This window comes from Cuculus canorus, chromosome 4, assembly GCF_017976375.1.
Source record: "Cuculus canorus isolate bCucCan1 chromosome 4, bCucCan1.pri, whole genome shotgun sequence".
NCBI lineage: Eukaryota > Metazoa > Chordata > Aves > Cuculiformes > Cuculidae > Cuculus > Cuculus canorus.
Window position 1 is genome coordinate 77,224,001 of NC_071404.1, and position 23,218 is coordinate 77,247,218.

The 23,218-nt window shown below is 42.4% G+C and overlaps 3 protein-coding genes across 9 annotated transcripts in view; 1 reads left to right on the plus strand and 2 right to left on the minus strand.

Annotated features, from left to right (window-relative positions):
- The window catches only part of ALPK1 (alpha kinase 1), a 63,366-nt gene extending 60,717 nt beyond the window's left edge, over positions 1-2,649 (minus strand). For all 5 annotated transcript variants that reach the window (XR_008449612.1, XR_008449611.1, XR_008449614.1 and 2 more), the window contains exon 1: positions 1,581-2,649. The gene's annotated coding sequence lies outside the window, so the exon portion shown is untranslated. The remainder of the gene's footprint in view (positions 1-1,580) is intronic.
- On the plus strand, positions 1,129-4,098 carry TIFA (TRAF interacting protein with forkhead associated domain). The gene is made up of 2 exons (XM_054065026.1): positions 1,129-1,529; positions 2,641-4,098. The coding sequence occupies exon 2, from the start codon at positions 2,661-2,663 to the stop codon at positions 3,222-3,224; it is 564 nt and encodes a 187-aa protein (XP_053921001.1). The 5' UTR covers positions 1,129-1,529; positions 2,641-2,660; the 3' UTR covers positions 3,225-4,098.
- Positions 4,099-5,747: 1,649 nt separating this feature from the next.
- On the minus strand, positions 5,748-22,878 carry AP1AR (adaptor related protein complex 1 associated regulatory protein). Of its 3 annotated transcripts, XR_008449556.1 has the most exons (11): positions 22,549-22,877; positions 18,579-18,627; positions 17,457-17,483; positions 16,595-16,620; positions 15,376-15,472; positions 14,551-14,649; positions 11,644-11,705; positions 10,629-10,702; positions 10,174-10,302; positions 7,183-8,430; positions 5,748-5,893 (listed from the first exon to the last, which is right to left on the minus strand). XR_008449556.1 is itself a non-coding variant. In XM_054064552.1 (10 exons), exons 1-10 carry the CDS (start codon positions 22,620-22,622, stop codon positions 8,165-8,167), a joined length of 903 nt encoding a protein of 300 aa, XP_053920527.1. In that variant the 5' UTR covers positions 22,623-22,877; the 3' UTR covers positions 6,014-8,164. The 3 variants fall into 3 exon arrangements, 2 of the variants coding, with proteins under 2 accessions (XP_053920527.1, XP_053920528.1); XM_054064552.1 differs by lacking the exon at positions 5,748-5,893 and having other exon boundaries at positions 6,014-8,430; XM_054064553.1 differs by lacking the exons at positions 5,748-5,893; positions 14,551-14,649 and having other exon boundaries at positions 6,014-8,430; positions 22,549-22,878.
- Between the last annotated feature and the right edge of the window lie 340 nt (positions 22,879-23,218).

A 23,218-nucleotide genomic window follows, 5' to 3' on the forward strand; every position in this document is an offset into this window, starting at 1 on the left:
CACAAAGTGGAACAGGTAAAAGAGGTTTCACACTGAGATGAAACATTTTTTTTTTTTCTGCATGATGTCTCTTGTTCTGTGCTAGGGAGCAATCTTGCTGAATAAGAAAAATGTAGAAGCTGAATGAGAGAGAATTGCTCATTTTTTCCAACCAGATGACAGGGATGCCTCAGGATCCCCAGGAAAACAGAAAGTTTTTGGCTCAGGTTAGATCAGCAAGCAAGGAAAGATTCTTTTCTCTCTAAGGCAAGTGCAATGAAGCTGAACAACTGCTGCTTAACACAAATAACTGAATATTTCAAAGTACTTAATGACAGACTTGAGAGGTGGACCTGTGTGAACCTCATGAAGTTTGAGGCCAAGTGCAATGTCCTGCACCTGGGTCAGGGCAATACCAAGCACAAATACTGGCTGAGCAGAGAATGGATAAAAGCAGCACGGAAGGGAAGGACTTTGGGTGCTGGTGGATGAAAAGCTTCACACGAACTGGCCATGTCCACTCACAGTTCAGAAAGCCAACTGTATCCTGGGCTGCGTCCAAAGCAGTGGGACCAGCAAGGCGAGGGAGGGGATTCGGCCTCTCTGCTCTGCTCTGGTGAGACCCCACCTGGAGCCCTGCATGCAGTTCTGGAGCCCTCAGCACAGGAAGGACAGGGATCTGTCAGAGGGGGTGCAGAGGATGCCACGGAGATGATCCCAGGGCTGGAGCACCTCTGCTACGAGGACAGCCTGAGAGAGTTGGGGGATTTCAGCCTGGAGAAGAGAATGCTGCGGGGAGACCTTAGAGCATCTGCCAGCGCTGACAGGGGCTCCAAGAAAGCTGGGAAGTGCCTCTGGATCAGGGAGGGCAGGCATGGGTTGAGGGGGAAAAGTTTCAAGCTGAAAGAGGGGAGGTTTGGATGGGATCTTGGGCAGAAATGTGAGGGTGGGGAGGCCCTGGCCCAGGTTGCCCAGAGCAGCCGTGGCTGCCCTGTCCCTGGAGGTGTTCCAGGCCAGGTTGGATGGGGCCTGGAGCCCCTGATCCAGGGGGAGGTGTCCCTGCCTGTGGCAGGGGGGGGGACTGGATGGGCTTTGGGGTCCCCTCTAACACTAACTGTTCTGTGATTCCGTGACATTGAAGAACATCGTAAGTCAACCGTTACTCCTCTCATGTGCCGCTTATTAGAGTGTTCCACCTTTCAAAGCGTTAATTTGTAGACCTGGGGGTGAAACAGATTATTCTGCCTGAAACTTGAGCCTGTAGACTCTGGACCACAGCCTCGGCACCGCTGTACCCGGTTTGGATCGCTCACCTTGGAGAAGAGAAGGCTCTGGGGAGACCTCAGAGCAGCTTCCATCACCGAAATGGGCTGGAGGAAAGCTGGGAGGGACTCTGGCTCGGGGAGGGCAGGGACAGGGCAAGGGGGAGGCTACTTCCTACCGCTCGGTTTATTCACGGTAATAAAAGGAGAACCGGGGTGTTGTTTTTCCTGGAGGAGCAACGCAAGCCCGTGCCGCGGGCCCTCCGCCCCCGGAGGCCGCACCAGGAGGTGAGAGCGGCGCCACCGGGACATGGGGGGGGGGGGGGCGAGGGGACTCACCTGGAGAAACAGGACAAACATCTGTGCTGTGTGATTCCAGTGTTCCTCCGGTCAGGAACTGAGTACTCATTCTCTGGTTCCTCCTTCCACGTACTCGGCCTTTCCTTTCTTCCAAGCCTCAGTGTAGGGAAACGCCGCCCTGGCGGGTCCGGGGGAGCGGATCACGGGGCTGCAGGGGGTGCCTCAGAGTTTGTTTGGATGCACTACAGTCACTCAGGCTTTGGTACAGGGTTTTGTTGTGCTATGTGCAAGCAGCATCCAAAAAAAATCCCCAACAGGAACCCAATAAAAGTTATTTGTTAATTCTAGCGCGTAGATAAGTACTTCTGCAACAGATAAATAGGATTTTCTGATAGGCAGTGAGGGAATTCCTAGACTTGGTGACGATCCCTCCTTCAGGTCTCGCTGATATATGAGCTTTGGCATTCATTTTACCTGTCAGTCAGTTCTAAACACTCTTGTGTTTACATACAGGAGGTAAATTCTCACTAAAGAGCCAAAAGACTGCTTTAAACACGCCTGAAAAATGACTGCCTGCAGTCAGAGCGCATTTGTAAAAGCCCTTTGATAACCTCTAACCCAACGGCAATACCGAGGAGCAGAGCACGCAGGCCCAGTCAGTGCTGCTTACTGCTCCATTTTAAGTCCATAAAGTCAACCTTGCTGTCACTGCTAAGTGACACTTTTCTTCCGAAGATAAACCTACCTGCGAGATCTTCATGAATAACCACCTGGCAGCCATTTACAGTCATGGGTGAGACTTGAAGCGCTCCACCGGCAATGGCTGTGAGATGGAGTGCTGGGAAGAGCGCAACACAGAGCAATCTGTCGCTTTGGAGTCTCTGGCAAATTGGCGGGAAACCACGCTTGTCACAGAGGATGGGGTAGACTCAACTCCCACGTCTCTGTTCCAGTGGTTTCCTTATGTTTACTGTCCACCTGCTTGCTATAAATGATCTACAGTCACTATACAGTAGCACACAAAGTCTTCTAACGCCACACTGAAAGCAATGTTTTTGGTAATACAGGGATTTCATGCTGTGATTTTCCTTTCTTGCAGTTCTGAAGGCTCATTTCATCATGACTTCTCCTGAAGAAGCCGAAACTGAAGAAACAGTAACATGCCTTCACATGACCTTTTACCATCCCTGCCAAAAAGAGAAGCTGATGTTTCGTTGCTTGAATTTCTGTAGGCAAGAGCAGGTCAGGGCAGATGAATTGGCCAAGTTTGGCCGCGATTCTAACATCTGCCATTATAACTTAGTGGATTCTCGTGTTTCTCGCGTTCAGTTTTCATTGCAGTTCTACAGAAAACTGAACAGCTCAGAACTTACTTTTGAAATAAAGAACATGAGCAAGAAAACAAAGCTGACTGTGGACCACACAGAACTGGGTTACTTAAACAAAATCGACCTGCCACAGAAGTGCATTATTTGTTTTGGGGACTACCAGATTTCAGCAGAGATTCAAGAAGGGGAGTCCATGGACTGTTTTCATACTTGTTTACACTTAGCTGAAGTGCCAGTCTTACAAGAAAGATGCTTGCCATCACTGCAGCCTGTACCGGAGAGCGGCATTTCTTATTCGTCGTTTCCTTCCCAAAGCAAAAGTCCCACAGAGAGTGATGAAAATGAATCGTGCTAGCAGGAAGAAAGAGGTCCGATCAGATTTTGATCATCTGAAACCTGCACAGACTCCGGAGTTGAAGGCTGTCATCTCACTCCACTGTTCTTCATGGTTCTCATCGCTGCGCAGCAGTCACCTTACTTCATGTTTTCAGCACAGACATACCAGGACGTACTTTGTTAAACAGAAAGAGTTCTGCCACTGTCTTCACCAGAGCATACGTGCTCTCTGATCCCCATTTGCCACATAATAGTGTGGGACACAGAGGGCCACTCAAATCCATCGCAGCAGATTCCATTTGGGAACTGTGGCCATGTGCCTTAAAGGTGCTAATTACTATAGAGCAGGCATTAACGTAGAGCATGCAGAACAGTGCTGTAGCCCCAGCATGGGTTAGCAAAGTAGGGACATAATGTCTTGCTGTATTTATTGTACTTTGTGCTTTGCTTTCGACATGAAATTCCAAACAGTATTTTCAAGCCTATGTTGTAGCTTAGAAACACTTCGTCCTTTGCAGTTAATATTTTTATTAATTATGCAGGGAGATTTTTCCTCTGTTTTTAAAATTAATTATGTATTTTTTGCATGTTAACTACTTCTGCTTGTAACTGTAAGTAAACACGCAGCATCAGAGATCATGGTGTGTAAAAATCCAGATAAATTTTGTAATAAAAGCATCCGGTTGCCTAATAAGGATTCGCTGTCTCCTACAACTACAATCTAAAAGCAGATATGGTGAATTAAATTATTTCCATGACAACCCAGATAAGAAGTTTTCACTGGCACTGATCTGGGCTTTCTAGAAGTGGCATTGCTCCAAGGTAAGAGTTGCCCAAGATACTTCCAGCAAGTTTTCTATCTCTACTCCCCACCCCAGGCTCTCTTACAATTTTGTTTTCATTTAAGTATTTCTCAGGTAGTTTCAGTTAACCTTCTCTTTGCTAGGGGCTCAGCTTTTCATTGGCATTGGTTACCTGTCTTATCATCCCTAGACATTAGTACGCGTTTCAGCATTAATCATTACCAGAAAAATCAGGATTAGAACCGAAGGGAGGACAGTTGAGTTACACAACATGACCAGAGATCGAGGCAAACAACCACAAGTGAAACTCAAACACAGGCTTATGCGGGATTTAATTTATCTATGCATCTCATCCTTGCCAAAAGTACTTTGTTCCCACATCTCCTACTCTTCAAGCTAGGCTCTAATAGTTTGCTTTTACAGCCAAGGTGTGTAATTCCATAGCCATCCTGGCACTATCGCCGCTGTTGCACACCCAGCCCCTCAGCTCCACGAAACAAACCTGTGCAGGTATCGCCGCGTCAGCAGATACAGGGCTGCTGGATGGAGACTTCCACAACTTGACGGCTGCTCGGCTTTTATACGCTCGTGACCCGAGTCTTCCTACTCTTTAATTAGGCAGAGCGAGTGATACCTGCACACAAGCTGTCTAGAGAAAGAGAGCGACATGCAAATGAAATCTGAAACAAGCTCTTAACATGTAAAAGGTTTTACATGAAATCAGCCTCTCATAAAATGCATAGGCTTAATTAACGTTCATGGGTTTGCCTGGTGTGTGAGGGAGGAGGGAGTGTTAGTTTTGCATTCCCAGTAAACAGCTTTCTTCATATTAGAGCTCTTAAATGACAGAGGAGGTGCGAGTTCTTGGTTAGCGCTGCTTTGGGCTTAAAAACCAGATCGCTAGTACTGCCGCAACGCAGTATGGTTATGTGGGTTCTGTTCCCTGGCCCTGTCGTGTAGGATACCAACCATGCGGACTGCTTACGCTTTCTCGGCCATTGTCTAAAGAAAAAGTAACAACCCCAGCCTCAGATTAAGTGCAATGCATAAACAGAAGCATTTACAAACAGTACTTACCAGAGAAAAACCTTCTGTTTGGTCTGTGGAGTTGAGAGTGCTGCATCCCAGTAGATGTTGTATTCATTCTGCACAGAAGAGCTCTACAGACACCCACAGATCTAGAGCGGAGCAGCAACCAGGAGAGAACCCTGTGAACGGAAAAAAACCCCAGCACTTTAATGATTTCCAAACACACATCATTCCTACAATTATGTTTACCTCAGGTAAGAATCAACCCCAAAATACACACTAAAAAATTAATCCTCAGAGGATCCTATCACTGTGCTGATTTGAGCAGCAGGGTAAGTTGGACTGAAGAATTATTTTGGTGTAGGCACATCAGAATATAATTTGTTCCATGTTTTCTCCTGGCTCAGCTGTCCTAGTATTCATCATTGTGGAATACTAAAAGACAATGCTGAAACACTAATTTTATGCTTCACCAAGTAACTCTGAACAGCCTGCTCAAATGATTTTATATTCAACAACGTACATATGTAGGAAACAGAATACATATATAACCGGTAGATTAACAACTTGGTAAAACACTTCCCTGAAATTAAAAATCAGTTTCCTATTAAAACCACTGTACTCCCTGTCTACAGGCACAATAGGTGAAGTCAGCTCTGACGGCAAACAAGCTCAGACAGACAGGACAGGGAGTTCTTCGCATAATGCGAGGAGTGCTCTCTTACCTTTGAGGTGTAAGGGTGCAGCTGCTCATTCCTGAAAGAAGGAGGGCTCCACACTCCAAGTTCCTCACATCCTCTGTTATCGCAACTTCTTAGAGCTTCTCTTCCAGAGCAACAGATCTCAAGAAGGGATGCTATGGAATTCAGCAGTTAGAAGACACAGCTAATTGTTTATTAAAACCATCCTTAGTTAGCTGGCGCAAGATAGTTTTGGGTAACATTTTAACAATTCTTCCCCCTCCCACATGGCTTTCCCTACATATGACCTGGCAGCCACAAAACCAGCAACAGAGAAAACACTGCTAGACATAAGACTGACTGAAAATTTTAATGACTCAGGTTTGTACAGATCAGCATTTTACAGTACTGACGACTTGTTTCACAGGACCTGGGTATATCACCTGTCAATCTCTCAAATTTCCACAAATATTGACCAACATTTAAGTCCTCACTGTGGCACACTGAGCTCTGCAAAGCAGAATGCCATTAACCACAGCTACAGAACATGCCCATCGCAGCAAAAGCCTTCACCCAGAGCCAGCTTCCTTTTTCCTGCATGCTTGTTCATCCCACGAGCAGGACTATCAGCTAGTTTACTCCCTCAAAGCAAGAGCACGACAAGTTAACTTCATGTCCACTGCTCAGGAAAAGCAGTGATCGCTGCAGGGTAAGTTCCAGATTCAGCAGGTAAAAAACCGTATTATTTACATGTTGAGAAAGTTGCCTTCGTTTCCATAGGAATATATTATACAAATAAACGTCCAGAAGAAGTCACACAGTAGTAGCTTATGCCAAACCAAAAATATACATTTGATGTGTACAAATTTTTAAAGCTTATTACAGGCATTGCAAACGTAGCTAATTAGATTAAAATATCTTGAGTGACACAGCTACAATTTAAATTAAGAAATGGAATGTTATCAACAAGATTTATCTGTTCATTAACATTAATATTTATACATATCTAATCCAAGAGTGCAGTATTTTTGTTCAAGTTCTCACCAAGCGACCCCAACATCATGTATAGGCTCCAGTGATCAAAATCAGTGACACAGCTCTCACCCACAAATGCAGTTCTTCTGATGATGCAGATTTACTACTGAACACAGCATGTTGCTTTTACGCCACAATGGTGAGGTTACACCCCGTCCCCTTTCTTTCCAGGGAAAGACAGCTACACAAAATAACAGCAGAGTAGAATGGCTTTACTGGAGCTTTGGGGAGAGCTTGAAATCTACAAGTATTTTACATGTTCTCTTCAGCAAGCTTTTTCTTCTTTTAAAATGTATAACTTACATTGACACAATACCTGACACCAGATTTGCAGTATCTGAACACCTTGAATTTCAGTCTGTATTAGCAGTATTAACCACCTGATTTAGAGGCACAGGAAAGCCAGAGCACTTAAACACACTGTTCATACCTTGAACTATTTTTCCTTTTTAAAATAGGAATTCAGTCTTTAGGTTCTTGGTCTTCCCACCCCAGCAGCAGAGCAATCATCCCTCCTTCAGTTGCTTTTCAATCGCTGTTCCAGTCGAGCTGAATTAGAAGTTTTCCACAACAGAAGAGCTGTAAGGATCGCACAGAAACAGATATCGGTCTGTGCAGGGGTGCAGAGAAATCAAGACTTTGGTCCTCCCAGTTCTCCATTAGATCCTGGTTAAAGTTTCCAGTTTGACGTATAAAGAACATTTAGAGTTGTTTTTCTACCTAGCACACGCTTACTAAACTGGCATACTATACAAGACAGTATTTTACTAAACCTGATGATTTATGCTTTGTTTATTGAGGTTAACTCTGCTTGGCATAAAGTAATACAAAAATAAAATGCATGGAAAGAGGACCGTACAAGGCTAGGAAGACTATAGGCTAGGCAGAGAGAAACTGCAGTTTACCATGTGTGCAATTTGTTTTGCAGCTGGCTATGCTCAGCCTCTAAAAGCTAAAGAGCAAGTCAAAAAGCACATACTGGAAATAAAAGTGTTTTAAAATTATTTTTCTATATTCAAGTATCAGATAAATTATTTAAGACCATTTCTGAGATAAATGTTAGGCGGATGATGAATTTTAAAAACAAAATCAGTAGAAACATCATCCAGAAAAAAAGGCTCATTAAAATACATATGTCAAGCTATGAAGCTTAAATTAGTGCAGATAATTTTATATTAAATCCAGATATCCAGAAATATACAGAATAGAATCATCTCAGTTTTCATAAAAGTTTAGAAGGTAGATGATAAAATTGCACTTAACTCTGAATTAATCCAGAGAGCAAGTCATTCCCGTTCCTTGCTGATCAATTATAAGAAAAAAGGAAACCATGTTAGAAAAGAGCAAATCGGTTTCGTACATTCTATTTCACTTCTCAACGTTTGGTCATGAACCAGGGCCAAGCAGTTCCACTATCTGTCCTGATGATCCGAATCAGACATCCTTACATCCGAAGTGGACACATCTAATACGGGATTTACAAATCCAGCATATTCTGAATTGCCATTATCATCCATTTCAGCACTAACAAAGTCATTCTCCCACTCCAATCCGTTGGAATCATCAGAAGCTGAAGCTGGATTGCTGCCCGTCTTCTTGCTATTGAATTTCAGTGCTGCCCGGAGTATATCTTCCTCTGTTCTGGAGCGTTCTCTCATTGGAATCATCCTGTTCATGCCTGTGATTTAAAACAAGTTTATGAGAAAGACACAATGTTGAGGGAAGCACCTTTATGTTTGAGTTAGAACATTAGAAGAAAAAAGAAGAATCCTTTAGAGATCCAGACTCTGGTAATTTCACTCCTGAGCATCACCGTATTTTCTTCTGGAGGTGATGTTCCCGTTAAATCCATCGTTTGCTGTCAGTTTTGGCCCAAATGAACACAACAGCCAGAGATGTTGTTTTACAGAGTTCTCAGAGAGATAACACAGTGAAACAACTCACTCTAAGTGTTTATTTCTCCTAAACACACAGCCAGCCATTACAGGCATGTAAATATTACAAGATTTTTGGTACTATGCCATTTCCAGAAAAGCCAAATGTCTGGGCAATCCTGCGGTGCTCCTGTAACTTACAGACTAACAAATGAAACACAGCAGCTAAAATCTGGTGCGTTTGTATAGGAAAGGTCTTCGGTTTGTCTGAAAAGGTATATTTAATTTCACACAAAATAAGGCAAAACATTGGTCAGTAAACTGAAAAGACATCAGAGATGCCATTTATGTTGTCAGTAATTATAGACTTCCTTGTGGTGTATCAAAATGCTCCCACACCACTGGAAATGAAAAAGGGGAAGATTTAAGATACTTAAATTCATTAGATTCCTCATACATTCCTAAATAAATTCCTCCTTTAAATGTGGAGCAACTAGCTAACTAATCCATGATGATTAGTTACACAGTGCAAACGAAACACACAACTCTTGGGGCTGGGGGTGGAGCTACAGGAGAAAAGGATTGAAGAGCTGCAATCCACAATCCCATTTCATTACTACCATTACACAATGATTACACACCACCGCTAGCAAGCAGTACATAATCACACCTAGTTCAGCATCTAGGCATTCCCTGTCGAGAACCTCCTCATTTAGCAGCTTTTTAGTCAAACAACATCCTCTTCTGTTCATATTCTCGATTGCTGGCTTTGTAAAGGCTAATACCCTTTTGAAACATTGGTACTTGTCCACTTCGTGTTCAACCCCTGTACAACTTTGTCTCCTGACAGCAAAAATGTATGCGATTAGACCATAAATCAGTACCTCAGGTCACTAAACCCACATACTTTGTTTTGGAGCTACTCGGTTTCCACGGCAGATTTTCCACAGCACACAAAGAAACTAAACCCTCTTATCCCAAGCGAGCAGTCAGCCCCTCCAGGGAGGTGGTTTTAATAACAGCTAAGTTGGGCCAGATCTACCAAGAATGTGCTCTAAGTCCCTGCAATATTGACTAGTACTTCCTTCAAAATGAGCACATCCCGCCCTTCATGGCCATGAAAACGTTGTACTGTCAAGACCACAACGGCTAGCAAACATCACAGGTTGTTAAATCCATACACAAAATTAAATTTCCCAAGAAGAATGTTAATACAAGAACCTCAACGTCAAACTAACCAAATAATTTTGCATACTGGCTCACAAGGGGGCAGCATTTCTGTACCATCAGTTTTGTGGTGAGTTTGCAAGTCAACCCCACAACATTGCACGAATTTACTGAAGGATCCAAAGAAACGAACTCATTTATTATATAGATAACCACATGATCAAAATAAGCAATTCTGTACGTAAAAATAATTTACAGTTCAATCAGCACATGCTTGACTGAAATCCCATCAGAATTAAGTAAATCCCTTTTGAAAATGACAAATTTAAAATCAACATAGTTTGTAAGCTCAGAAGGAAACTGAATGGGAAAATAAATACCTTCTTCATCTTCCCACTCTAAATCTAATGAAGTGCTGTCGTCATTTCCACTCGTTGATTTGGTTTTGGTCATTAAGTCACAACTGCTCTCTGTGTTGGGTGTCAGCACTGTAGCATCAGATGAAAGTCCTAGATTAAAAAAATGTATTTTAAATTGGTAAACATGCTTGAATTTGAAGTTCAATATGAAAAGCTAAACTTTGAAAGAAAGTTTTTATTGAGCTTTGTGTCCTTTGAACCTCAGGAAAACTTAAGAAGCACTTCACCCATCACTTCAAAGAATATATAGTAATGTTTTAATAGTGAACATCACTAAGATACTACAAGAGGACATTTTATATGGGGGGTGTATATAAAAATATAAATAAATTATGTTCATCTAGGAGAAGAAAGTACTCTGTGCTTCTCAGAGTCACTTAACATTTAGAGACGTGCATAAGTACAGGAAGACTTACTACTACTTCGAAAAGCTTCATACTGGAATTTTGTATTTCTTAAGAAAGAATCAAGATCTTCCTCTGCCACAGAGCTGCAAGAACAACACGCATATTGGTTTTAGCTTGACAAACCTTGAGGGGTGCCATAAAAGATACATTAATGCCCACGTCTCCCAGTTCTATGCTACAAAGCACACATCCCTTTTCAGTAAAATCTTTATAAAACTATCTACAAAATACCTGTCCATTCCCACTCATCACACCCTCCCCCAGTCTGATCTTCTGCTCAGTTTTCAGTAGTGTTTTCAGTTAAAAATGAATTAACTTGCCACAAAACAACTCTTCCCCTCTCACCCTCTGTCACTTTAGATAACATCTCTTTAATTTTCAAAATCCCTCCTCTCGCCTTTCTTTTCTATTCAAAGGCAGGTGTTTGATTTTGGAGGTTTTTCTGAACTCAAATACCATTCCACACCAAATTTCATTGGGATTTTTTTTGCGATATTCCCCCCCTCCCCAACACTGAACATAAGGTGGGAGGGAAAAGTATTAAATTAATAATACTAATGAAGAAACTGGCAGACTATAAAGACCATTCTCTGCCCCATTTGATTAGTGTGTATTTTTACTGGGTATTTCCAACAGGGTTCTGAATATAAAAGTAGTTTTATATTAGCCAAGATTTTACATATAAACACCTTTTATAATATAAAACACTAGATTTTTTTGTCTGTGTGCGTTTATGTAACTAGCTGGGGGCAGGTTCAATTGTGTATCCATCAGTCTAGTGACGACCGTGAAAATCAGAATGAATGCAATCTACTCTAATTTTGCAGGTCAGTGTTAACCAATTTGCATTTGGTAACTCTTCGGTGTGAAGAAAACTGCAATAAAGAAACACAACTCTGATTTAGAAACGCTATGAGTGTAGCATTTGAAGAACAAGGGTTTTTTTGGTTTTTTGGGTTTTTTTTAAACAGGAGTAAAACCGGTCATGATTCCCAATTATCATTAAAAACATTGTATATCTTACCTCTGATATTCTCCGTTATTAACAGCGTGCGCCCTCTGCGTTATCCTTTGCTGTCTACGTTGCTATTGAAAGAAGTAAATCGTTGAAAAAGCTGAATGCAATCACTTAAAGCAATACACTCAACGCTAAGGAGTCTCTCAGCTACATCAGGAGCATTGTCCTGGTCTTTGGAGCAGTTCAACTCGGGATAAGAATGACTTTCATTCAAATGAAGATCATATTTTATGATACTGAACAGACCATTACATGTAAGTGGTATTTGTTTTAGTCTCAGAAATCTCTCCATTTTAAAGAAGGCGGTTTTGTGAATAGAGCTCTTAATATTTTAACCTATTTCATGCACCAAAAAAGCATCTATTTGTCTAGAAACATAGGAACACCACCTCATTCATGATTGCATCTGCCCTCTTCTCTTCTGAAGCCACAGCTAACACCTGGATTACGTTTGATTTGTTTGGCAAAACCAGTCAGCCTACCACCTAAAAAGAAAGATTTCCAACAGGTCCTTCTATCCCTGTACAAAGCAACACCGCCGTCTCCTCTGGTTCTCTGCATCAACACTAAGAGTGCTCCATTTATAGTAATAAAACTTCGTTGTTTTGCTGGGCCAGGAGCATTCATACCTCTATGCTTTGAAGGCAGAAAGCTTTCATGGTATCACTAGCAAAATCAGAATGAAAAACGCAAGACCCAAGCCATAAATGCATTTGTTTTGCAGTTACAAGAGGAACAAGAAATGTCACAGAATTAGGGTTCTGGTTAAGTTTGAGGGTTTAAAAAACTTAGGTTGTTACAAGATGCTTTGCCCTGCCTCGAAAAATGAGAGCAGAAAAAACTAGGCACAACAAGCACGTGATTAAAGGTAAATCAGTTACGAAGCAGTAATTGTTCACTGATTATGACAAAGATAGAGATAAAAAATAAATGAGCAAGTTTTATATTTTATAGCTTGATGTATCAAGCTATTGTATTTTCTGAAAAATCTATTCTCAGTCTTGGCACGCTTTCTGCCTTGGGTATTTAAGTATCAGAATAAGCAGATTAAAACCAGTAAGGAAATGGGAAGTGTAGAAGAAGTAGAAATATCACCTAAAGGCGGTTATAGGTGAGAAGACTTAGTTACACAGGGAGACAGAGACAAGAACTTGGCACTAAAATAGTGAACAAGGCTGTAAAAATCAATTACTGACAAATGCAACAATTTTCTTTCAAGATTCACATACCTACATAATATCCAATTTAAATTATCTACCTATTTTGCCAGGTCACACGCAAATATCCAGCACTGCAAACTCCAGGATACACCTATATTAAGATCTCCCACTGTTACAAACCCTGATATTTAGTAGGATAACATCTGCAAGCCAAATTGGTTTTAAAAGATGCCATACTTCCAATGGAAAAGCCATTTCCTTACGTAGAAAACTTGGGCCAACAAACAAGAGAAATCAGTTCTATACTCAAAAACGTCTTCTGATTTATTTAGAAAGGTTAAACGATGCAAAAATGCTTCCTTAGAAATCCTCATGAGCTTTGGGACGTGTTACTCATAAATGAGATAAGTGGTGCTAATTTTACGAGAGGAGGAAATTAAAATCTCTATAGTGCACTTAGGTCCTGACTAAGAAGTGCACTTTAAAAATACTGAAAGACAAGAAAAATAGCACCTCTCGCACAGAACTTCTACAAAAAAACAGTTGAAGCCATTTAAAAAAAAAATAAATCCACTGTTGATCAATTCATATAGACCAAAAATTATAAGGAAAAAAAGCAGGCAAAAAAGGTCAGAAAGAATTAGCCCTCCCAAACCAGATGACAAGAGGATGGAAAGAGAAATGTGAAATGAGACCTATACTTAGCATCATAAATATTGGATGAAAACTCCATCATCACCATCAGCCTGGGATTAACAATTTTCCATTCATCTCTTCTGAAGACAGGCAATACCCCAGGGTTGAAGATGTCCTATACACCCACTGCAGAGCTCAGACTTTTTCAATTAGTCTAAATCTGAACTGTTAAAAATTTACTTCTAACTGAATACATCACCTGTCTGGTGGGCTGTTTTCTTGAACGCACTACTGCCACAGCCACACACATCATAGATGAACAGAGAGCAAAAAGGGGAAAGGTTTTTCCTAACCTAGGTATTTCCGGCAACCTGAAGTTTTTCTAAGAACACCAAAACCATCAATAATAAATGCTGTCAGGACACAGAACAGCATCTGGTTTTGAAAAAGCAGGAAAAGATAACGTGGCTTTTGTTTTGCATGGCCAAGCTCCAAAAGCAGGGACAACAGACATCTGAAAGTGGGCACAGATATATTAAATAAAGATTAGGTCCTTACTGGACTGTGGCTACTACACATACAAATCACAAAATAACAGAACAACCTGGGCTGGAAGGAACTTCAGGAGGTCACCGAATACAACCTCCCTCTCAGAGCAAAGTCAACAGTAAATTTGGTGACTTAGAAACACATCTTCATGTTAACACAAACCACATAGATAACAAATAATTAAGTAAACAAATATACAAAGTACATTTTACAAGTCTAAATGGTGTCACAATACATGCTTAAATCCATTGTTTTTCACTGGGAAACCATCACCAATCACTTTTCATCAAAGATCAGTAACTCATATAAGGTAAGAAATCTGTTAAACTAATTATAGATTAAAATCATAAATCTCTCATTCAAAATCTATATTCAGCAACATAAGCTGTTTCAAATAATCATCATAATTTTCGACTGTGCTTTCACATTACGTATTTCTTCCTCTACTGGAATTTACAAGCCAAAGCAATTTCCTCATGACGTTTCCTGAGATGTAAAGGGTATTAGGAAAGGCTGCATACATAAAACAGAAGCTCTGATACATATTGGGGTCTTTTTTCCCCCTCACCTCCAAGAGCTTTTTCTGCTTTGCTGCCCTGGCTGCTTCACGTTGTGCAGCATATAAAGCCTCCTCTTCTATTCTTAACTTCTCCTCTTGTAAGGCTAACTGTATATGAACAAAATAGTAATGGTTAACAAAAGCAGAACCTATCTAACTTCCTATGAATAAAGCCATAAGTTCAATAAAATAAAAGAAGAGCTACTAAAAAAATAAAAATAAAATAAAATTGACTAATCAATAAAACATTTTTTCTTCATTAATTGAATCTACAGCTTCCCCCCACCAACCATCCCACCAAATGTAGATAACTAAACATTACCCTATGGAATAAACATAATTACTAGAGAATTGCTGTAAATGCACATTGCATTTTATTATGAACTGCACAGTGAAAGACTTAAATCTTTTCAGTCGCATATTCCCTTGGTACTTCATTAAAAATCATGCTCAATTCTACATTGTACACCACATCATTTTCCATTAATTGCTGCAACACGCTAAAACAAAACAACAAATTATGGGTTTTTTTCCATCTCTGGAAAAAAAATGAGCACAAAAGTTGAATCAAGTGTACTCCCCATTTTGACTTCTGGAAAAACTAGTTCAAATTAAGCAGCTCTCAGACATGCAGCACATTCATTCAAGGCTTCAGCTAAGAGGCTGTTAAAAAGCAGCACTCTCTACTACTTAGTTGTGGACTAAAAAAACCAACCCATGAACAAACCCCAACTCTTTTGTTCACACGAATGCAATCTCCTTGCGTTTGTGGCTGATCTTAACTATTTCAGAAGAGAAACTACCCATACTTTACTGTTCATCATAACATCTTACCTCTGACTGAAGCTTCAGATCAACAACTCTCTGCTTTTCAGCAATGGAGTCATAATGTCTCTCTTTCAGATCCGCAATTTCTTCCTCGGTCAGAGGTCTAGAAGGATGGAAGAAACACAAAGACTCCATCCATTATTTACATGTGACAAGCCTAAGTTGCATTTAAACATACCCATATAGCCTCTCTCGACTGGTCCTTTAATGCAAAATTAACAAGCTGTGCTTTTAGCCGACTCCTCCTGAGAGCAGAGTTCCAAAGTTCCAGTTTAACCCAGAGATGGCTCAGTCCTCACTCCTTCTAGAAAGCATATTCCTACTATGTTCACAGAAGTACTGGGATAGAATGGTTAATATCACTGGGGTGTAAATCTCACTTTTTCTCTCACTTTTCAATTTAGCCCCCCAACTGTAAATTGTTCCCCTTTCATCCACTGTGTACTTTATGACTATTATTATATAGCTAGAAAAAGATCACAAAAGCAGTAGAACCATCACAAGGTTTGCTACATTGCTTCTTTAGGACCATTGACAGGAACAACATTTTTTGGAACAATCAAACCTGAAAGCTGAAAGCCGGGAGATCGTGATAAGATCTCAGGAAGAAATCTTTCCCTGTGAGGGTGGGGAGGCCCTGGCCCAGGTTGCCCAGAGCAGCCGTGGATGCCCCAAAAGTGGAGGTGTTCCAGGCCAGGCTCGATGGAGCTTGGAGCCCCTGACGCAGTGGGAGGTGTCCCTGCCCTGTGGCAGGGGGTGGGACTGGATGGGCTTTGAGGTCCCTTCCCACCTAAAACATTCTATGATTCTCAGAAACTTCAATATTACAAAATGCCTAGAATTAAACAACCAAACCATAGTTTGATGCCTTCATATATTTGCAGATCTAAGTTTCTCCCACTTATAAAAATATTAACATGCTCATGAAACATCCTCTGTAGTTGCAGCACTAACATCCGTGTAGCTTTAACCACAGACGCTGGGAACAAGAATAAAGTTCCTCTTTGCAACCCACTGTTTTAACTGTCTTGCATAGTTTTTGCATGGTGTATTAGCATCTAAATTGTTCTGATGTGGTTAAGCATTGAGGTTAGTTTGACACGTATTCTTTCCATGCATCTGACAAGCAAAAGTACAGAAAGGGTTTTGACAAGAACTCTGAAAAACTTAATAGTTGGGGTGGGAGAGCAGAGGGATGGAGAGGTCCCAAATCTCAAAGTCTTACCTGTGGCTGCTGCTTGGGCTTTCCCCCTGTTACAGAAAAGAAGTATGAGTTGTTAAGAATCAATCAGTACTAAGATGGGGAAAATACAAAACCACAGTTCCTCTCATACCAGTTTTACAATTACGGGGGGGAAAATCCTCCATTTTAATGTGGAATATAAAAAAAATAATCTTGTTCTGCAATCAACGGAAGTGGCTAAGTAAAACAAGTGTATGTAAAGCAAATAAGCACTTCCAAGTGAAAACAAACATTCCCATGGTGTGTTTCAGAAACAAAACTGTTAGTCCTTATGCTTCTAAATAGAAGACAGGGTATTGAAAAACGGACATGTGTCTCACTCGTTATCAAGCTGTATTAAGTTTATAAAAGCGAAGTTTTAAGGCCAACTTAAATTTTTCTGAAGCACTCTTCAGCAAGTTTACCCATAACTCTAAAGACCCACCATTCCCATACTTCCAAAGACAGAGCATCCCCAAAGCTTTCCTTTTCAAGGCAACCCAGGTCCATTTGTCTACTCAGATAGAGAACATTTGCCAAGTCTTACACAGGAGTTATACCAGAGGCAAATTCTCCTTCAAGTCTTCCTTCCCTCCCTTTTCTCCACACTTTTTTTTTTCTTTTTTTCTGCCCTTCTAATGTCCACAGTGCTCTCTTCCTGAAAAGGTTATTTCTCATACTCTCCCCACTTTGTTTTCTTTTCTCTTAGGTCTTCATCTCTCCCAAAGCGTGCAATATTCATTCCTAGAGCAAGCAAAACTCCAAGTAAGAAAAAAAAGCCCCTGCAACTTAACTCTACAATAGATCCTGGAACGATTTTTAAGCGTTGTATTAGCAGGTTTCACATGACAATCCTGGTACCTACCTCATCACTTTCCACCAGGTTCTCAAACTGCAGAGAAAAAGAAGGAAATCATCTTTATAGTTCAATATAACAAGTCATTAAACACATACAATCAACACGATTACATGCTTAATCTGTCTTGTAAAAACGCTAGTGCAGCGATAACAGTGGGACTGTAATACCACTTATGAAAGCTCCCACTTTCAGAGTGGAGCCTATCTTCTGACCAATCTTTCTTTTCCTATGCATCACATTGTCCTAAAAGGAGAAGCGTCAAAATGAAACAACATTCAGATATTTCACTACAACTTACGTGAGGGCCCTGATAAAAAGGAAATCTCATTAGCTTATAAGATTGCCAACAATTCTGTGTATCTGAAGGATTACAATACAAGCAGTGGAAGAAGTGGGATGGCTCTGATGTACACCAAAGCACCCACTGGATTTAAAACTGTGGAAGATACAGCTGGAACCTCTACGATAAAAACAGATTTCCCCTACCATGTACGTCTGTCCCCTTTCTCGAAAGCCAAAGCCACGATTACAGTTACTAATGTTAGGAAATCAGAAAGGCCTGGGGCTTTCAGACCTCAGAGAAAGTAAACCAAGTTACTCCGAGAATCTTATCTTACGCAAATTAACCTTATACTACCCTTGGCAAAGAGGGATGATGTTCAGTGGCCGAGACAGCACCTCTGTAGTGAACACAGCAGACTACAAATACAACAAACCATAAAGTAACCTTATCAGACTCCAGCTTCTCACAGAATCAGATTCATGACTGCCACCTAAACTCAAATATCCCGCACTGGTACAAGCAGAAAAGAAAAATCACTGCCAACACAGCAGCGATGAAAGATGCAATGGGCAGCTTAAGAATGCTCTGATGCCAAGCATCAGATCACAACAGATACTTTATTTCTTGGCTTTCCAAATGGTACATTAAAGCAAAATGATGTATTAATGTTCTGAAGTTGTACAAGAATCACTATCTTGCCACCCTTGCACCGTCAATTTAGTTTGGAATAACCTAGGATATTTCAACATCCATAAACTGCAAGAACTGTTAAAAGGCATTGCTGGAATCCATCTTTTCCCATTTTGTATTTAAAAAAAAAAATCACTAGAAACGTAAGCACTCACCTCTATAGTGAAGTGTTCTCCTGTTGAACACGTTCTAAAATACTTGGATCTGGAAAAATAAGTCTACAGTTACACTACAGAAGTCTTCAATTCACAACAGACCCTGATAATTTAAAATAGATTCTTAAATAAGTATATAAAATAAACATACAACCTTCATACATGAAACTCATTTACTTGTTAGCCTCTGCTCTGCTCCCTACCAGAGAGGAAAGAGGCAAAAGCACTCAAATGTCTTCTACAGAACTGAAGAACAGTCAAACACCCTCGGGTGAGGTGAAAGCACTCATCAGGATGCTGGACTTGACATTTACAGACATTTAGTTTGTTCTGCAATACCTTAACAGATTTTTCCCGAAAAATATAACTCTGGGCAATTTCTGAAAACACTGTTGCTCATCATGACACTTAACTCCTCGCTAGCACAGCGCTTCTGACAACATCAGTGCTAGACAATACACATTATTTTGGCTGCTTGGCATAGCTACAGGGTTGAAAAATGCCTACAAAGGTCAAGACAATACTTTTCAACTACACAAAATTATTCAGAGTCTAATTTTATCCAAGGAATTAGTCTCCTCTAGGATTCTTTAACGATTTTAACACTCTCCTCTATAAAACAACACAGCATCAAGTTACCTGAACACATTTTTACCAAGCAGAAGAGGTTTGGCTGTCACCCAAAAGGACACTCAAATATACACGGGTGCCGCAGTACAACATCCATTTCATCGAACTGTTTTGAGCTCCCGAGTTTCCAGTTGCAAGAGACGACCGTTATCAGGAATGAAGCATTGCTCTCTGTGCAAAACACCATTCTGTACTCACTACCAACACCTACTTCTACTACACCAAACACTCCACACACCAGCCACAGCCCGAATTATTTTAATCATATCACGTTTCATCTCCATCCCATTTTAGTTTGGAAGCCAGTTAGTGCAACGAGTTGCCAGGGAGACTTATCCTAAGACAACGCAGTGCCAGCAGAGTAAATGCAATTACAAACAGCCCAACAGCAATGACACTCTGAGGAAGAGCTGCTGCCTGCTGAACCGGGACTCAATGACAGAAGACCTAACGCTGGGCCAGAGTTCAAGACTTTCCATCCTGGAGCAACAACGGAAGATTGCGGTCATTAGGGACAGAAACAGAGGACCCAAATGCACTCCCAAACATGACAACTTCAACTCAAATGAAATAGCAACCTAGTAAAATGCTTACAGCTCTTAGTGTTCTCCTTTAAGCTCTATGGTTTCATCAGTGGTTGATTCACCAGCCCTGGAGGGGTTCAAAAAGCATGCAGATGTGGCACTTGGGGACATGGTTTAGCAGGCACGGTGGGACTGGGCTGATGGTTGGACTGGATGAGCTGACAGGCCATTGCCAACCTTAATGATTCTGTGATTCTATGATGGTGCTTAGAGATGTGGTTTGGTGGTGGAGTGGTGGGCTAAGGGTTGGACTCGATCTTAAACATCTTTTCCAACCCAAATCATCCTATGATTATTTTCTAGAACTTGAGAAACATTTAGGTTTGACAGGGCCTGCAGAAAACAGTTCCACTAACAGGCTATAGGACCTACAGAGACTGTCAGATCAAAGAGATAAAGCTATTAGAGACTCGTTTTTCAGCACTCCCCACATACATACGCTTTATTCTCTTCTCCTGCAAAGTCATGTTATCTTCTATTAAAAAAAAAAAAAAACCCACTAAAAATGAATATTTCATCGATTAAAATCAGGACGTGAATTAAAATTAATTCTTCCACACTAGTGACAGAAAGGGTTGTTTCAATTTTGCTACGTAACCCCTCCCAAACTAACCAAATAACTTAGAGACAAATTATATTTATTCTTCTGTTTTTTTTATTTCCACCTTCTTTCAAGCTCTCCTTTAGCAGTCGAGAAAATGCTGATGATCGAATACAGTGACAAGTTAGCTATGATCTCATTACAGCTGCTGCTTGCATGACTTCAAGCAAAACATTTCAACTGAAACCTAAGGACACTCCCAAAATACAAATAATGACTAATAATAAATTACCAACTGAAAGTTCATATTTTTACAGGAAGATTAAATTATACTACACTAAAGGTTTTGGTGTTTAATTTCACTCTACACATGCTCAACACAAGCTCTAAAATCACGGCAACAATTAATATATAAGCAGACAAGATTTTAAGCACAGTTCCAAGCAAAGGAAACAAATAATACACAAACAGACAAGATTTTAAGCACAGTTCCAAGCAAAGGCAACTTATAATCTTGCTGGATATTGGAACACTTGTTAAAAAATTGTATATTTATTTAATTATTTAATTATTTAATTCAACGCTTATTTTTCAGAGACTCCAAGATTCAGCTGTAAGAATAACAAAGCATTAGTTTGGCTTGGGGGCGGAGGAACTGGTGATTAAATAATCACAAATAACTTGATAAGCTATATAGAATCATAGAATCACCAGGCTGGAAAGGACCCACTGGATCATCGAGTCCAACCGTTCCTATCACTCCCTGAAACCATGTCCCTAAGCACTTTCCTTAAACACCTCCAGGGAAGGCGACTCGACCACCTCCCTGGGCAGCCTCTGCCAGTGCCCAATGACACTTTCCGTGAAGAATTTTATTCTGATATCCAGCCTGACCCTCCCCTGGCAGAGCTTCAGGCCATTCCCCCTTGTCCTATCCTCAGTCACTTGGGAGAAGAGCCCAGCTTCCTCCTCTCCACAACCTCCTTTCAAGTAGTTGTAGAGAGCAATAAGGTCTCCCATTCATTATGCTGTTTCAGAAGCAGCCAAATCTGCAGGGTTCGGTAGCAATTTAATTTGCAAACCTATAAAATTAACAAGCAACATTCACAGTTGTGTTTTTAATATAATTCCCTGCCCCTACGAGCACACAGTGGAAGGAAAACACACAGGTTCACTTAGTTGAGCACATTAAGTGACCACTCACAACACAAAGATGATGGGAGACACGTGCCAGCTATCTGCAAGAGGTAGCACTGATGATCCAGCTGGAATGAGCCAGCCCCCCCCCACCCCGCTAGAAATGACTACCATCTGTGCTATCATTTCATTTTCCTAAGGCTTTCACTAATGGCTACACCACACCTGAAGGAACTTACGTAAAAGTTTAGCATCACAGCAGCAAAGTGATTTATTTCCCTGGTAAGGACAGCCTGATGTTGGACTAACAAAGCAAAACATTCAGAGATGAGCAGCTAAGCCATTGTGGCAAACAACCTCCTTTGAGGGCGTGCTCATTAAAATACTGTTCATTAATTCCCCACCATTTAAGAGAATGGGAATTCTAATAATCCTGTGCTATCCCACAGCCCCTTGACCTAAGCCTCCAGTGGGAGGTGTCCCAGCCCACAGGCAAGGCGGTTGAAACTGGACCAGCTTTAAGGTCCCTTCCAGAGCAAACCATCCCATGATTCTATCATCCCTGGGACTGCATTACCATCAACCCTGTAACCAGCTCAACGCCGAGCAACCCTTCCACGGGATTTCATCAGCTCCAGCTGCCACGGCAGACGCTGAGAAGGCCTTTTCCTTCCTTCTCTCTCCTCTCCTGGATCCAGCCGAGGCGGAAAGGTGCGAGCTTTCTCTGCCATCCCACAGCCCACTGACCTAAGCCCCTCGATCCAGCGGGAGGTGTCCCTGCCCACGGCGAGGGGTGGAACTGGATGAGCTTTAAGGTCCCTTCCCACCCAAACCATTCCACGGCACACGGAACACACTGACGTCTCATGAAGAGAGAGACTTTCTTCAGGAAGGGCTGAGCCCCTGCCCGAGGCCGTGGCTGCCCCCTCACCCCCACAGGAGCCCTCACGGCACCCCCCCGGCCCACTCCCGTCCCTCCCACCCCGCCACATCCCGACCCCGGGCGCTGTGAGGAGAAAGAGCGGGAAAGGCGGGGCAGACGCCGGGAAGGGCAGAGGGCAGCGCGGGACCCGCTTACCCCCCGCCTCGCTGGAGCCGGCCGCCCTCCCTGCGGAGCAGCGCGCCGCACCACTGCGACCAGCAGTTCCCCATCGCATCCTGGGCGGCGGCGGCTCCTCCTCTTCCTCCTCCCTCTCTTCGGGCGGGTTCACACCGCCCCCGCCATGGAAGCCCGCGCGAGAGGCAGGGAGCAGGGCGGCGAGGCAGCGCGGCCGCTGCCCTTACGGAACAAAGAGCGCGGCGGCGGGCGGGGAGCGGGCACCGGCAGCTTCATGGCCGCGGCGCGGGGGCCGAGGCGGGGCCTCGCCCCCGGGGATGCCGCTCCTCCCGCTGGCCGCGCCCCCTCGGGGGACCCGCGTTCCATTGGCCCCGCGCCCTGGATCGCCCCGCCCTCATGGAGGGAGCGGGTCTCCCATTGGCTCTTCCACACGAGGCCCCGCCCCCTCGGGGCCAGCTAGGCTCCCATTGCTCTAAGTGGATTTCCCCGCCCACTCGGGCAACCCCGTTCCTATTGGCCCCCTGGGGAGGAGCTCTTCTCCCATTGGTTCTTCCTTCAGAGGCCACGCCCCCTCGGGGGCCAGCCGCGTTTTCGTTGGCCCCGCCCGGTATAGCCCAGCCCATCGGAATGATTTCGTCTCCCATTGGCTCTTCCTCTTCCAGGCCCCGCCCCCCGAGCAGTCCTGTCCCCA